The following is a 16,199-nucleotide window of genomic DNA, read 5'->3' on the forward strand; positions in this document are numbered from 1 at the left end:
TATACTTTTTTTTTTTTTTTTGTGGCACTTTCCCTCCATGGTGCTCCTGTTTCTAGATAGACATAACTGATTAATTTTGTTCGGGAGAAGAGATAAAAGCCCGCCCACACTGACAATTGATTGGTTGATTTGCAGAAACAGGCCAATCAGGATGCTCTCTGTCTGACATGAGCTTCGCACACACGCACATTAGCACACACACAAGGACTGTGTCCAAATTCAGGGTCTGCATCCTCCTTAGGATCCTTCCTACCCGGTTGAAGGAGGATGGGTCCTCCGACGACCGCAAAAACCGGAAGTCGGTGTTTGTGAATTTGGACAGCCTACCCTTCTTTCAGTTCCCTCCCTTAACCGTTGCTCATATCCTGTCGCCTAGCAACCGTGACAGCGCCAAGCAAGAAGCGGGTGAAGAGCTCATCGTTCTCTCCCCGGAGCTTTATAAACACTTCTGTCTGCTCTTTCGTCCTTAGAAGCGTTAAAACAGCTTCAATCACTAACAAATAAGCTGTGTGTAAGGGGATATTCACACAGGCAGTAAGGAAGAAGCTAGTTTACGAAAGTAAACGTTTTTTTTTTTACATATACACGTACACATGTAAAAAAAAAAAAATGCTTAATGCTAAAACAAAATGCCTAACTAGAAAACCACTGAAAATATATCTTTTTGAAAAGCCAGTTTTTAAAAAACATCGAAAATAATACTCCTCCCCCACTCCGCTACCGCTCGCTTCGTCCTGCCGAAAAGAATTATGGGATAGGTAGGACGCGAAAGGATCCATCACACCCATCCTTCGAATTCGGGGAAAAGGAGGACGCATTTGTGGGCCGCATTTGAAGGATCCTACGAATTTGGACAGCCTTCGTCGCGGCGCTGTGACGTAACATCCTTCAAATGCGTCCTCCGAAGGATGTAGACCCTGAATTTGGACACAGCTAAGGTCTCTCGCTCCCTCTCCGCCGTGCGCGCGCTACACGGTTTGAAACACAGTATCTGTTTCGCATGCGCGCTTTTGCTCGTTCGGTCTAGATTCCGGGAGATTTTAACTCATTTGCGGGTCTCAGGGAGCCGCTTTCAATATGCGGGAGACTCCCGGAACTTCCGGGAGACTTGGGATGTCTGAATATCGGTTAGATTTCGGTTAAATTTATTTATCCATTTATACCATCTCTTCTCAAATGTGTGTGTTTTTTTTGTATATTGAAAACATTGTATATTGTTATTTGTATATTGTTTATACATCTATTAGCCTATTGTCAATATCTATCAGCCTATTCGATATGTAATTGTGTATTTATCTATATGTATATTCATTGCAATAATAATACAAAAAAGTATGTTCTTTTTCAAAAAAAAAAAAAAAAAAAAAAGCATGCATACCTTTTTAGACTATTTTAATTGTGACGCAACCTCAGAGTTTCCTCTGACTGCTCCGGGGAAAAGATTCCAAGCCTCGGGAGTGTCGAAAATGTAAACAAAAAAAAAAAGCTGCCAAAAGATTGTGAAAGGTAAGGTGAAGCGCGCACCACGTGACAGGACAGAAAGTGAGGCTACGGTTGTCTTTGGTCACGTGATTTCTTCTTTCGGCACAAGGTTCGCTTCTTCTGTCACGCCTATTAACACACACACACATACCTTGGTTTTACATTTGAGTGTCTTTTAAAACGATTTAACTTGAATAAGCTATGTATACTCTTTATTCATGTTTTGTTGCTAAAATGTAAATTTTACAAATATGAATGGCATGTATCCTATGATCATGTTACTTATTTAAAAAAAATTAAATTGTTAAATTGTTACTTTTTCCTGCTATCCAGATCAGTAAATGGTTGCATACCTAATGTTACATACATGTTGGCTGGCTTACTTGAAAAATGCATCTTCATCTGAACTGAAGTCTGTTATCTGAAGTCCCTAGTTACTCTTGTCTATTATGTCATGTCTTCTCTATATACACATTTATGATTGAACATTTATCACCAAATAAGTTGCTCTATTTATTTTATTCATAAATGAAAAATGCTAAGACAGACTTATCTGACTTTTAGAATAACAAACTATTTTAGCCATTTGTATCTAAAATGTCAACTCTTGAATTATGTAAGCTTGTACTGTGCACTGAAAATATGAAAAATAGCAAAATATTGTTCTTTAAAGGTTCTTTACATGCAGTAGTGGATTTAATTGAACAATAGCATTCTGAAAAAACATTTTATGCGGTTTTATTTGAACCATTTACACATTCCCGCCCTTTTGTTTTTCAAATCCGTAACTGTCAAAGCTCCACATTCTTAAATTTACATTCAAATTTAACTTTAAAAATTGTAACTGGTTTCCAATCAAACGTGTTCTTATCTCTTTGTAGTTTCTGATAAGTGTGTGCAGCTCTGTTACAGATGTATCACATCCTACAACCTCATCATCTCAGAGAGAAATCACCACTTAATCTCACCAAAATGATGGACTGTGTGTTTTGTGTATTTGTTCATGTTCTCTGTCCATTGTCATTCATTAATGATTAGAACACTGTCATTTTTTGCTACAATTTCAGGTCATTAAACAAAAGTAACCTAATTAAGATGTCATTGATTTATGTAAAACCCTAAAAGACACTTCAAGATAGAGGCAGATAAGAGGTAAAAAACAAAAAAACATGAATATATACAAATAATACTAATATTAATTTTATTATTATACTAATATTAATGAAAAAAATATCATTAGCACCATTAAGGTCCTATATAGCATTTTCAAAGCATGGTTCTCTTTGGAACCCTATAAAAAAGGTTTTATTTAGAACTAAAAAGTGTTCCGCTATTGCTACAAGATGAAGAACGCTTTTCTTGTACCGTTTAGAACCATTTTTCTTTAGAGTGATGGGACTAAAACATTCTGAAAATATAGCATCGTTCTAATGTCACCATTAATGAATTAATTAAAAATAATAACATTAGTAACATTCAATGCTAAAGTCTGGTTGAAGTTGGATATGCTACCAACTAAAACAAGGAATGACAGAATTATCACAACGTAAATTGTATGCCACAAAAGGTGCATTTATAACAGTTATCAACCGTTTTACAGGCTCGAACATTAAATTGTTACCGAAAACATTTTCTGTAATCCGAAGAGCACTAATAATTTTGGAGGCGCTTTTACGCCGAAACTCATTTAACAGGAAACTCATGAATATTCATATAAGCCCCGCCCACGGCAAGAGGAAATCTCTGACGCCAAATGTTTCAAACACCGGTTCCTCGGATCAAAAGTCACAAAGTAACATACACACGAGATCAAAGGAGCGGCGCGCTCCCGTCACTCTCTGATGAAGCGGGAACACTGCTAACCATAGAGTAGAGAAACTTCACCTAAAGTATCGATCTCGTCAGGCTGCTATCGATCCAGGTATTGATATTATCGATTTTATGATCGATTCGCTCTCACCTGTCGTGAAGGTTTCGCGCTGAAATACCTGAGAGTAAGCTGCTGGATTCACTCTTATAGTTTAATGGAAAAGATTCCATTGTTATATTTTATTCTGACTGATTTAAACTGATTTCACTCGAGTCGATTCAGTGTGGAAGTTAAATCTGTGCTAATCTTTATTCTGATGCTTTTCTCTGTTTACAGATGATCAGGTGGTGTTTTTAACACTGGCCTGTCAGCAATGACCTGAAGCTGGACTCCTGAAATCCTTCCCGAGAACTGACTTCACAGCTGAGATTTACAGACTGAGATCCAATGGATCCCTGGCAAACTCCCGTGTTTCAGGGGTGGAATGTTCTCGTCTTCCCAAGTCAGGAAGATCTGGATTTATACACAGCCCTTTCTGAATCCACAGCCGATGAGAGGAATCAGGAGCAGGTGAAGAATGAGGAAACAGCTGGAACAGATCTTAAACAACCTGTCACACACAATCATGGCGTGAGCAGTGATGCTGACAGATGATAGAGCCGTGGCACTGAGTAATGAAGTCATGCCTGAGCTTCACGTTTAAAATGTTAAACCCTCCAGCTCTAGAACTCTCTATTCTAATTCTATTCTTTAAAAAAACTTGCCCATTGTAGACTTGCACTCCATTCATTTACTAACTGCTTGTTTTCTTTAAAAACCTAATCTAATTCTCTAATCTTTTTGTTTTTATTTATTGTACAATTAGCAAAAGCAAAAGCACTAGCTTGCTCAAAAAAAGTCCAAATCTGTTTTATTTTTATTTAGTATATAGGTGTGGGGTAGGAGACATTGCTCTGTTGTTGATTTGATTGCTTCCACTGTCCTTGTTTGTAAGTCGCTTTGGATAAAATGTAAGTTTGGAGGATTTGAATGCATTATACCGGGGTCAGCAGACTCTGACCCTGATCAAACACACCTGAAGCTGTTACTAGGCAGACTAGACTAGATAGATCGACTCAGGCTCTTAGATAAAAACCTTTTCTTAAATTGTACTTGACGAAGGGTATTTTAGGATTAACCGCCTATTAATCCCTGAACACAGACAGGCTTGTGTCTCTGTCGATCATATCTATCTTAACTTCTGTGTTTTTGCAGGACACTTGGAGCATCACTTTAATAGATTCTGCACAAGGCAGTAACAGCAGAACTGCATCGCTCTGTGTGTCAACCTCACAGTAAGATCACATTAATTATAATAATGTGCCTCTGTGGCTGTCCAGTTTCATGCATGACTGTAAATAATGATGTAATAAATAATAATGTAGCTCACTGCTCCAGTATGAGTAACTGCTCAGTGAATCTCCTCATCCCTGCTCTCTCCGGTCTGCTGTCTCCTGGCTATCAGACTGCTCTCAGAACACGGTCTCAGTCGTGACAGGTTTAGCTGGAGCGTGGTGTGGTCCCGAGCGGCTCCTGTGCACGAGTCTCTCCTGGAGTCCGCTGAACTTCTCTTCAATGTGTCCGTGCCCGGTCTGCAGGTGGAGCTGCCGTACAGAAGCAGATGTGAGTATTGCAGATGATATTCTCAGTTTTACACCAGGTCTGAGGTTTGGCGCTTCATTTCCACATTATTCTCTTAGTAAACAGCACAGCCCAGGAGCTGATGGAGGCGGTTCTGGTGACTCTAGATCATCCCTCGGTCAGTGGACAATACCTGATGAAACTCTGCGACTCGGAGGAGTATCTCAGAAGGTAATGTCAGCTGTTATATTTGACATGCATCAGATGTTCCTCTCGCTGCTGAACACTAATGGAAATACCCTGTCGTTGTCTTGATTTGTCTCGTGCAGTGATGAAATCTTGGGACTGTGTGAGCGCATCCAGGTGTATCAGAAGTTTGCTCTGGATGTTCCAGTGAGGATGGTGCTCAAGGACTGCATTGACCCAGCACTGACTCCAGATGTAGGGCCCTGAATTACTGTGGCTCAGATGTCTGATACAGGTTCTCATCTGAAGAAGATCATTTAGTTATCAGATTGCTTGTCTCTGTAGGAGGAAGACGACCGCCAGGTGTTTCATTTTAATCAAGTCCTCGACTCTGCCTCTGCAGTCAGCATTATGAGGTTTGCTTGCTCCTGTACTATTGAAGCATAAGAATGACAAAGTTCCCTTTGAAATGTTATGTCCGTATACGATATTCATGCACGTGTGCAACATTTGGTGCTTTGCATTTTCAATCGAAATATACTTTGGATGTGTTATGATTTGTGACGAGGTGATTGATTGACAGATGTGGATGTTAAAGAAATCAAATGCATTTTCTAACCCACACTGAATTTGGCTGCATTCATCACAAAATATGAATGAAATTATTTTTTTTTTATTGTGCATGTAAATGCATTTGAGAAAAGAAATAAAATAAAATAAAAACTTTTCCTGCCCTTACTGCATTTGTAAAGGAAACATCAATTTGAATTGAAACTCTCTCAGGTCAGATCTGCAGGAGAAGCTGAGCAGCTACAGTCAGGCAGTGAACCAGCTCTTGAGAAGCCAGGTGTGTGTCACTGAGATCAGTCTGAAAGAATGAAACACTTGTGTACATTACTCTGAATGATCTGCGTGTCATCACATGGCTTCAGTGAAGTGTGTGTGTGTGTTTGGTGTGTCAGTGTGGTGTCGGTGTAGAGAAGGTTGTGGAGTGTGTTCATGCGGTGTGTGAGCAGCTGTGTGGCGTCTCGACTGTAGATCTGGACGAGGCTGTCGTCCGGCTCCAGCGCTTCGCTCCTGTCACACTGGTACAGCCTGAGCAACACACCTCCAGTGTTTCTGAATGGGTGTTTAATAAGACCGATTAAACATAATGTTCTTCTCCCTAGACTCCGGGTGAAATGTGTGAGTGTGAAACTGGTGAGTCTTTATACAGAAGTGAAGTCTCCGGGCTTGGCTTTGCATGTTTGAGTGACAGCTCAAGACTCATAAAAGCAGTTTGACCTGTTCGAGCAGTGTAGTTTCCAGCGATTCGCATGTATTGTAAGTGTAAGTCTGCATGTTTCAGCTGTAGTCATGCTCCATCACGCTCTGCTGAAGCTGCTCCACATGTTCTTCACAAACTTTGATCTGGACTTCAGAGGACAGGAGGACCACCCGGATCCCCCAGCAGCAGATGTCAAGCACAGCACATGCATGCTGCAGCTCACACTGACCGGCCTCTACAGACTGCTGCCCGGCTGGATAAACAGGTACGGCCAGATGTTTAACACCTCAGTGTCGTCACCGCAGAGAAACCACTGTGTGCTGAAAATCTCATTCAGACCCATCCTGGATATGAACCTCTATTAGTGCCTCTCTGATGAAAGAAAGTCATGAGGGTCTGAGGATGAGTGAATGATTTATAGGTGAACTGGTCCCTGTAATACTGAGGAATATGAGCCATGCTGTGTGTGTGTGTGTGTGTGTGTGTGTTACAGTTATGATCACTTAAGCGTGAGCTGCTCGCTCACATACTGCGGCAGGAATCTGACTGAACCTGTGGTGTCTGAGAACATCAGCACGTCCCTTCAGCTCGGCTACAGGATCCAGTGCAACCGTCTGTAAGAGCAGCTTCCTCTACACTGTTATGTGCTAGTGCATGACAGACATGATGACCAACTGGACGCTTGTGATCAAAGGCTTTTGTATTTTCAGTTAAACAGTAAAAGGGTTAATAAATGACAGAGTTGTGATTAATGAATACCTTCACTAAATGATGTTTATGTGCTGGGAAACTCTTACACAGAAGGACGTCACCTCCAGGCTCCACGCTCACTGTGGTCAAAACGGTCTGCGAGGTTGATATTATTCATGAATGAAATGAAGACTCATGTAGTGAGCTCACTGTGCTCTATCTGTCTGTCTGTGAGTGGTGTTCTGGTTCCTGTGTTTCAGATTGGTGTTTCCTGTTCCAGTTCATGAGCTTCCATATGAATCGATGCTGTCTTTTCATCTGCTGGGCTCTAAACAGGCCAAAAGCCCCGAGCTCCTGAGCTGGGCGGTCCTTCCTCTTTTTAACAACAGGTATCCCATTCACCTCATCAAACCGGTTTTGGTGTTTCCAAAAAATTTTCTTCCTTGAACCAATTTTTTAGACTTCAAACTATTAGTCTGCCAGTCACTGACTGGAAAAGAAAACCAGTGCTTTCAATGCAGCATGTTCTTGCATTGCATTATTGTTTTCTGGAATTCAAGACTCTTTTCCAGAGCATGTGTTGGACTTTAATGCGCAGGGAGTATGTTTAGAGCAGTGTTTGTTGGAGGCTGTGGTTGATGGATGGATGCTGTGCTGTTGCAGGACTCTGGTTCACGGCACGGTTCTGCTCAGTATGTGTACACAGGTGCCACCCGTCTGTCCTCCGTCACCAGCGCTGAGCGACGGCCATCGACAGCCCACCGGAGTCATCCTACAGGTGCACGCTTCCTCACCAGACACACACACATCACTCATCACATACAGTGTTCACAGAGTGTTTTCTGACGCATGTGCATATTTCAAAATAGTTTTGTGACAGCTGAAGTATGAAGTGAAGGCATTAGTTGATAAAGGAAGGCTCTTTCTCCACAGATTGATTTCCCGGAGTCTGGGCTGTGGAGATATGAGCGAGCGGCGGCTCGGCCCGATCCAGTCCTGCAGTCGGTGCTGTGTGAAGAGCTGCAGAAGAGAGTGACTGAAGTGTGTCAGAAACACTGCCTGTCGCTGTCAGTACCAGATCAGAGCTGGAGAGCAGTGCTGTGGATGTGGTGGATGGGGACATGAAACTCACTTCCTCTGTTAAACATTCTGCAGCTTGACTGACAACGAGAAGGCCTTCCTGTGGAGCAAGCGGGACGTCTGCAGCCGGACGAACTCCTACCTGCACCTGGTGTTGGGCAGCGCGCCGCGGTGGAGACCTCAGAACCTGCCGGATATCTACTCCGTCCTGGAGCGCTGGAGTCCTGTGAGGGTCGAGGAAGCCCTGTTCCTCCTGAGTGATGAGTACGAGCTCCGGTCAGGACATGCTGTTCCTCTGATGTGAATTAGAGATTGAGCGGATGTGTCTGTGTCAGGTTCCATGACCAGTGCGTGCGGTCAGTGGCTGTGCAGTGTTTCCAGCAGATGTGTGACAGTGAGCTGGAGGAGTTTCTGCCGCAGCTGGTGCAGGTGAGACACACCGACTCATGATGACCACTCGTGTCCTCCCACATTATAACACTGACCTCTCCTCCAGGCTCTGAAGATGGAGTGGGAGATCGACGGGCCCTTGGTGAAGCTTCTGCTCTCCAGATCTCTGCACTGCATCCGCATCGCTCAGCAGCTGTACTGGTGAAGAACCATCTCAATTACACTGAATGGAGATATTGTAATGGAGTGGAATTATCAAACATAACAGAAGTGTGTGTGTAGGTTACTGGTGGACGCTCTGGACGACTGGCTCTACAGGAGCTGGATGAGGAAGGTTCTGTCGGCGCTGAAGCACTGCTGCGGTCGGGCTCTGAGACACCAGCTCCAGCGTCAGAGCACACTGGTGGATCTCCTCACGCAAGTGGCAGAGAAGATCCGCTCGAGTGACAAGAACAAGAGAAAGGTCCCTGAACATATCACGCTCATCAAACCCAACAGAAAGCCTTACCTCAAGAAGATCCTTTTCAGCTTCTGAAATGAAATCAGGAAATGTTGTTTTTGTGCAGGATGTGTTTAGCCGAGAGAGATGGCAGATTGAGAGCTTCTTTGCTGATGGACAGCCCTGCAGGCTTCCGTTAGATCCCGCGGTCGAGGTCAAAGGTGTCAATATTGAGGTAAACTCAATAAATGCATTTGTGAGGTTGACTGTGCATGAGCGATTAGTAATAAACACAGGGTTAGGACTGACATCAGGGTCAGAGACTATCTATATTCTTAATAGAGACCATTTTTCTGTGAGAAGGAGCATCATTTGTGATATTTTGGACGTGGCTTGTGATCTGAGCACAGTATATTGTCTAAACTCACACTGTAACCCATCAGAAACTGTCACATGAGGCCCATTTTTGAGGTATTTGAGTATATTTGTTACTGAAGTACAAGATTAGGTTATGTGTGAACATGATTGCGAGTATTTTAGAGAATCCCTGGTTCTGGTTAAATCCATCCCTGCTAGTGTTATAAAGGCTTCTGTACAGATGCATGAAAGCTGTGTGTGTCTCTCAGTCTTTTAAGGTTTTTAACTCAAACGCAGCACCTATAGAAGTGTCCTTCATCCCCACTGACCCGCTGGGACAGAACTACAGCCTCATCTGTAAAGTATGAAGATCTTGAGCTGTGGGCAGTGTTCTGTGGTCTGTCCGAGCTCATCTTGAGTCTGATTGTGTGTTGTGTTGTGGCTCAGACCGGAGATAACCTGCGGCAGGACATGCTGGTGCTGCAGATGGTGCGTCTCCTGGACCGCATGTGGACACACGACGGACTGGACATGAGGATGGTCACATACAGATGCATCTCCACTGGACGAGATCAAGGTCAGTCCGGCCATCAAATGATTGTCAGGAAGATGTGTTCCAATCATACTGATAAACTGCAATCATCACATTTCATCAGTACTGTAGTTTTGACCGGATCTGACCAACTCTCTCTCACACACACACACACACACACACACATGCTGGCTCTCCGTGGTATCATGAGAAGGCTATCCTTTACTGTCAGGAGAGACGAGGCCAGCTCGTGTTGACCTGTTTTGAAACCTTGAAGACCGCTATATTAGGTCGTTTTTCTGAAATCCTCTAGATGAAGGCAGCTTTCAGCTCCAGCGGTCACGTGTTCCTGAAGATCGCAGCTAGCGCTTCACGTGTGTTTGATTAGGGCTGGAGCTGGACTTTGAACACCGCTCAAATTATAGATAAGTTGGACTAAGCAGGAAGTTTTGAGTGTTTTAATAGTACAATGGCCTTGTCTGTGCCTCAGATCAATTGATTCCTGAATGAAAGAGACAGATAGTCTGTATATAGATGATGCTCCAGCTGATCCAGGGTTTGACATGCTCTCTCCGTGTCGATGGATTTCTCTCTCAATCCAAAGACATGCTCTGTGTAAGAACCGAACTGATTTTTGGGATCGACTAGCAGTCACCAATAACATCCTGTTTGCATTCCAATACTGTTTATTAGAAACCATCAAAAGAATAAAGTAGATACCGACTGTAGTTGATGCGTGCAGCGAGTAAGAGCTGCTGTGATGAACGCTTGGCTCCAGGTTTAGTGGAAGTGGTGCGTGACGCGGTGACGCTGGCGCAGATTCATCAGGAGTGGGGTCTGTCCGGAGCGCTGAGGGAAGACACCTTAGAGAAGTGGTTCCACATGAGGAACAAGACCAGAGAGGACTACGAGAAGGTACTGTGTGTCACGGCGCATGTCTTCTTGACTGGTGTCTGCTCTTGGTCTCGGTGTGAGCTGTGTTTGTCTCTCGTCTGACCTCCAGGCGGTCATGAACTTCCTTCACTCGTGCGCCGGCTGGTGCGTGGCCACATTCATCCTGGGCATCTGTGACCGCCACAACGACAACATCATGATCACACACAGCGGCCACATGTTCCACATCGACTTCGGCAAGATCATGGGCAATGCGCAGAAGTTCGGCAGCATCAAGAGGCAGGAGATTTGTTTTCTTGTCACGGCGCATGATGAAAAAGAGCCCCTTCTAAAGTAGACGTCCTCTTTGTGACCGCACAGGGACCGGACGCCCTTCGTCTTCTCTCCAGAAATGCAGCGCTTCATCACGGGCGGCGGAGAGAACCCGCAGCGCTTCCACCGCTTCGTGGAGCTGTGCTGTGACGCGTACAACCGTCTGCGCAGACGCTCGGCTCTGGTGCTCGGTGTGCTGCAGCTGGTGAGGATCAGATCTGCGTCTGCTGCTGGGTTCACTGACGTCCGCTGCTTCTCACCTGTCTCTGTCTGTTATAGATGCTGACGGCTGGTATGCCCGAGCTGAAGGACGTCCAGGACCTGAAGTACGTCCACAACAAACTGAGGCCTCATGACTCGGAGCTGGAAGCCACCTCATATTTTACCAAGTACACACATCTCTGCAGTCACGTGATCTACCGATGCTTCATCTGTGGTGTTTGATATAGTCTGTGTGTCTAATGTCTGTTCAGTCCTCTGGGAAATGCTTCTGATAATGATAGTTTTGTGCTGTAAATATGAATTATCAGGTTTGAGAAGGTCTTTATGCATCTGTAATTCCTCACGTTCTCTTCTCATGCAGACGAGCGAGATGTTATTCTGCTGCCCTTCACAATAAGATCATCACTGATGACAACTGAATAAATCAAACATGGCTTCTCATATCATAGTGTTAAGAGAGGTTCTACTCGTGTGTTTCCTGTTTCAGAAAAATCAAAGAGAGCATGGAGAGCTTCCCAGTCAAATTAAACTTCCTCTTCCACAATATGGTGCAGATTTCCTCCACCAAACGTCCAGAAGCGCCGGCTACGAGGGAGATCTCCTCCAACAGCAACATCCAGGAGGCTGTGATCCAGAAATACACCGTCAACGGCAAAGATGTGGTGAGTCTCCTTCACAAGACCCTGACGCTCGTTCTGTCAGTGTGTGGTTTAGAACCAAGATCGAGTATTTATGCACTTGATCAGAGATGTACTGGACGTAAGTACTCCTGGTGGATACTGAGAAGTATACAGAAACATCCAGCTTTACTGACGTGTACATGAACTGAATAAGAATGGAGACTGAGCTCGTGTGACGTCTGCTGTGTCCGTGTCAGACGTACGAGCTGAAGGTGACCATCGAGGACGGATTCCTGGTCCTCCAGAAGAGCTTTGCTCAGTTTGAGATGCTTCACAAGCTCCTGCAGAAGCACTTCATCGAGTCCACGCTGCCCAAGTAAGAGTCCTGCTCCTGAAGCGTTCTGAGGACACCGAGAGCCGCACTGATCTGCTCTGTCCTGTTCCAGGTTCCCGAGCTGGTATAACATGTCCTTTACAGCGGGCAGGAAGATGTCTCTGTTGAACAAGTATCTGAAGGAGCTGTTTGAAGGGCCGTGCAAAGGGGTGAGTGACTCCTCTGTGCCGCTGCACGTTACTGTACATCACACTTTGATTCATGTGTCATCGTGTCTCTGACAGAATGAATACGTCTGCAGTCTGTTCCTGGACGGACCGGACGCCGCGGTCAAGGCAGGTAAAGACTCTTCCTGGACACTGACTGATCAACTGTTGGGCGTCTTTGTTTGCAGAGGACTCTTAATGGTTTACTGCTAGCTTGCTGTCATAATGATCAAATAAACCAATGCTTTTCCTTTCAGTTTAAAGTTACTGGATGAATGTGACCCTGGAGCATAAAACTTAAGGGTCAGGTTTTTTAAATTGAGATGTGTGCATCATCTGAAGCGGAATAAATGATCTCTCCAGTGATGTGTGGTGTGTTCGGAGGACAATATCTGTCTGAGATACAACTATTAGAAAATCTGGAATCTGAGGGAGCAAACACATCTAAATATTGAGAAAATCATCTTTAAAGTTGTTCACATGAAGTTCTTAGCAATGCATATTACTAATCAAACATTAAGTTTTGACATATTTACAGTAGGAGATTTACTAAATATCTTCATGAAACATGATCTTTACATAATATCCTAATGATTTTTGGCATAAAAGAGAAATTGATCGATTTTGACCCATACAATTTATTGTTGTGTATTTCTCCAAATATCCGTCTGTGACACTGATGCTGCTTCTGTGCTGCAGGGACTCATGATGTCATTGCATGGCTTTGATCTGCTTCAGGGATTCATTCACATTTTATTCCCAAAAGTTGTTCTGTTTAAATGTGTCCCGATGTCTGCAGATGTTCTGTGTTTGATGTGTTCCAGAAACAGACGCTCATCTCCGACCGCAGATTCAGCTCTACCTGTCTTACAAAGACTATAAGTTATCTGTGATGATAAAGCATTTGAAAAATATCGTGAGTCTTTTTTTTTTATTGTTCTTGATTTACTTTAAGCATTTACTTATGTCTTGTAATGCACCTTATAAATCATTGTTGTAATATGAATAACTGTGGTTATTTTATATTATACATTATAATCCTTATCTACTCACTGTTACAGCTTTAGATGATATTATTCACTTAAATGTGACAAACAAATCTTCAAATATTCTAATGCATTTTAACTTTGGTCTTTTTATCCCATTAAAATTGCACTTTTGCCATTAGAATTTTTTTTTTAAAAAAGGTTTTTTTTTTTTTTTGTGGGGTTGAATGATTTGAGGTTTGGCATACGAAATGAAATCTTCTGTTCTGGAGTTATTATACAAACCTGATTACAAAAAGTTTTCACTGCACAAATTGTGAAAAACAGAATGCAATGATGTGGAAGTTTCAATTTTCTATATTTTATTCAGAATAAAACATAGATGACATTTCAAATGTTCAAACTGAGAAAATGTATCATTTGAAGGGAAAAATAAGTTGATTTTAAATTTCATGGCATCAACACATCTCAAAGTTGGGACAAGGCCATGTGTCCCACTGTGTGGCATCTCCTCTTCTTTTTATAACAGTCTGCAAACGTCTGGATGTGAGCATATGTTGTTCTAGAACTTGGATATATCGTTCAGCATTGATGGTATATTTCCAGATGTGTAAGCTGCCCATGCCACACACACTCATGTAACCCCATACCATCAGAGATGCAGCTTCTGAACTGAGCGCTGATAACAACTTGGGTTGTCCTTGTCCTCTTTAGTCCGGATGACATGGCGTCCCAGTTTTACAAAAAGAACTTCACATTTTGATTCATCTGACCCCAGAACAGTTTCCACTTTGCCACGGTCCATTTTAAATGAGCCTTGGCCCCGAGAAAACACCTGCGCTTCTGGATCATGTTTAGATATGGCTTCTTTCTTGACCTATAGAGTTTTAGCAGGCAACGGTGAATGGCACGGTGGATTGTGTTCACCGACAATGTTTTCACGAGTTCACACTTACATATAATTAGCTGAAGTATTATAATGCATATTTGGCGTGCTGTCTGGGGAAGGGGCTCCGAGCTCGGGAATGGCCCGAACCTAGAGTACCCCCCCGTATATGTAAAAGTGTAAAATGAACTCTAGTGGAGGAGATGGGTGGAGGGGGGATGCTGATAAACCGTCAATGGAGACAGGTAGGCTAATTCAGCTGTATTTATACCCTAAGGTTGATTATCTTAAGTGGCTCCACCTGTGCTAATTAGGCTAAGCATCTGACGTGCTCCTCCTGAACCTTGTTATGAAACTGCATTTCTGGAAGTATTCCTGAGCCCATGTTGTGATCTCCATTACAGTCTCATTCCTGTATGTGATGCAGTGCTGTCTAAGAGCCGAAGATCACGGGAATCCAGTATGGTTTTGACCCTTGACCCTTACACACAGAGATTGTTCCAGATTCTCTGAATCTTTGGATGATATTATTCCACTATTGTTCGCGGCAGTATTGGGGGAATTGATGATCCTCTGCCCATCTTGACTTCTGATAGACACTGTCACTCTGAGAGACTCTTTTTATACCCAATCATGTTCCCAATTGACCTAATAAGTTTCAAATTGGTCCTCCAGCTGCTCCTTATATGTACATTTAACTTTACCTGTCCCAACTTCTTTGTAATGTGTAGCTCTCATGAAATCCAAAATGAGCCAATATTTGGCATGACATTTCAAAATGTCTCACTTTCAACATTTGATATGTTATCTATATTCTATTGGGAATAAAATATAAGTTCATGAGATTTGTAAATTTATTCCATACCTTTTTTACTCACAATTTGTACAGTGTCCCAACTTTTTTGGAATCGAGTTTTGTATTGACTAGTGTTTTCAGCAGCATGAGTGTAAGCTCTGAGGTGTGTGTGTGTGTGTGTGTGTGTGTGTGTGTGCTGTGTTCAGAAGCTGTCTAACGGCTCGTGTCCGGACGCCTATGTGGTCACACGACTGAGACCCGACCCACAGGACAAGACCAAGAGGAAAACCAAAGTGGTCCGCAGCAATGACAACCCCACATTCAACGAGCTGGTACGAGAGAAGCCCTGGCTTCTGCGGTCACATCTGACCATGAGTCTCCTCTCACAGCTGTGCTTCTCTCTTCAGATCGAGTACAGGAACGTGCCCAACCTCCACGGACACGTGCTGGAGGTGACGGTGAAGAGCAGGAAGACTTTCGTAGCGGCTACAAACGTGGTTCTGGCAGACAGAGTCCTGGACCAGGAGAAGTGGTTTCCTCTGGGCTTCTCGGCCGTCTGAAGACCAGCATTACTGAAGCCCTCGAGCGCTTCCGATGGAGATCAGGATTAATGAAGAACGCTTCAGACGCCAGGCCTGGTTTACACTGCTTTTACTGTGGAGCTGCTTTGAGGATATTTTTATTGTATGAAGTGCTATATTAATAAAACTTGAAAAATATAAACAGGGTTTTTAAGATCTTTTTAGTCTTAAAATTTCTACGAGCAGTTTCTGAAACTGACGTAACCATCAGTGTGAAGGTTTTTGAGGAGTTAATGATATTGAAAAGATATTGTATCATGTAAAAATAATAATAATAAAAAGCAGTTTGTCTGAGCATCAAGCATTTGTCAGTCATTGCCTCACTATTGTTTTGTGAATATGAGAAACATTCAGTGTCTGGTTTAGGACCAATAACCAAACCTTCCTTTGGGTCTGGTGTGTTCAGTGATGTCAGGACACAGCGGTGTGTTTCCAGCACCTTCACTCTCGCTGTTCTTCAGCTGCTGACCTGAGACCCTCACCAGAAGCAGAAGTCTCTCTCACACCAG

At 43.3% G+C, this 16,199-nt stretch overlaps 1 protein-coding gene across 3 annotated transcripts; it reads left to right on the forward strand.

The window, feature by feature from the left end:
• Window positions 1-3,214: 3,214 nt before the first annotated feature.
• On the forward strand, window positions 3,215-15,985 carry pik3c2g (phosphatidylinositol-4-phosphate 3-kinase catalytic subunit type 2 gamma). Of its 3 annotated transcripts, none has more exons than XM_052530762.1 (33): window positions 3,215-3,476; window positions 3,629-3,862; window positions 4,547-4,626; window positions 4,797-4,954; window positions 5,032-5,143; window positions 5,242-5,353; window positions 5,444-5,514; window positions 5,882-5,945; window positions 6,061-6,186; window positions 6,268-6,298; window positions 6,447-6,630; window positions 6,859-6,981; window positions 7,316-7,444; window positions 7,719-7,833; window positions 7,989-8,122; window positions 8,211-8,399; window positions 8,471-8,564; window positions 8,632-8,726; window positions 8,808-8,988; window positions 9,092-9,199; window positions 9,591-9,683; window positions 9,769-9,898; window positions 10,596-10,768; window positions 10,857-11,026; window positions 11,108-11,264; window positions 11,339-11,448; window positions 11,769-11,943; window positions 12,159-12,277; window positions 12,348-12,444; window positions 12,520-12,574; window positions 13,266-13,357; window positions 15,316-15,441; window positions 15,517-15,985. In XM_052530762.1, exons 2-33 carry the CDS (start codon window positions 3,740-3,742, stop codon window positions 15,667-15,669), a joined length of 3,879 nt encoding a protein of 1,292 aa, XP_052386722.1. In that variant the 5' UTR covers window positions 3,215-3,476; window positions 3,629-3,739; the 3' UTR covers window positions 15,670-15,985. The 3 variants fall into 3 exon arrangements, with proteins under 3 accessions (XP_052386722.1, XP_052386721.1, XP_052386723.1); XM_052530761.1 differs by having other exon boundaries at window positions 3,215-3,403; XM_052530763.1 differs by having other exon boundaries at window positions 3,217-3,403; window positions 10,632-10,768.
• The last annotated feature ends 214 nt before the right edge of the window (window positions 15,986-16,199 follow it).

This window comes from Carassius gibelio, chromosome A18 (assembly GCF_023724105.1).
Source record: "Carassius gibelio isolate Cgi1373 ecotype wild population from Czech Republic chromosome A18, carGib1.2-hapl.c, whole genome shotgun sequence".
NCBI classification, from domain to species: domain Eukaryota; kingdom Metazoa; phylum Chordata; class Actinopteri; order Cypriniformes; family Cyprinidae; genus Carassius; species Carassius gibelio.

Coding starts and splice junctions, on each gene's coding strand:
- pik3c2g (XM_052530762.1), top strand. CDS start 3,740: ATGGATCCCTGGCAAACTCCCGTGTTTCAGGGGTGGAATGTTCTCGTC. Junction 8,989..9,091: donor GTGACAAGAACAAGAGAAAG/GTCCCTGAACAT, acceptor GTTTTTGTGCAG/GATGTGTTTAGCCGAGAGAG. Junction 11,027..11,107: donor AAGTTCGGCAGCATCAAGAG/GCAGGAGATTTG, acceptor GTGACCGCACAG/GGACCGGACGCCCTTCGTCT.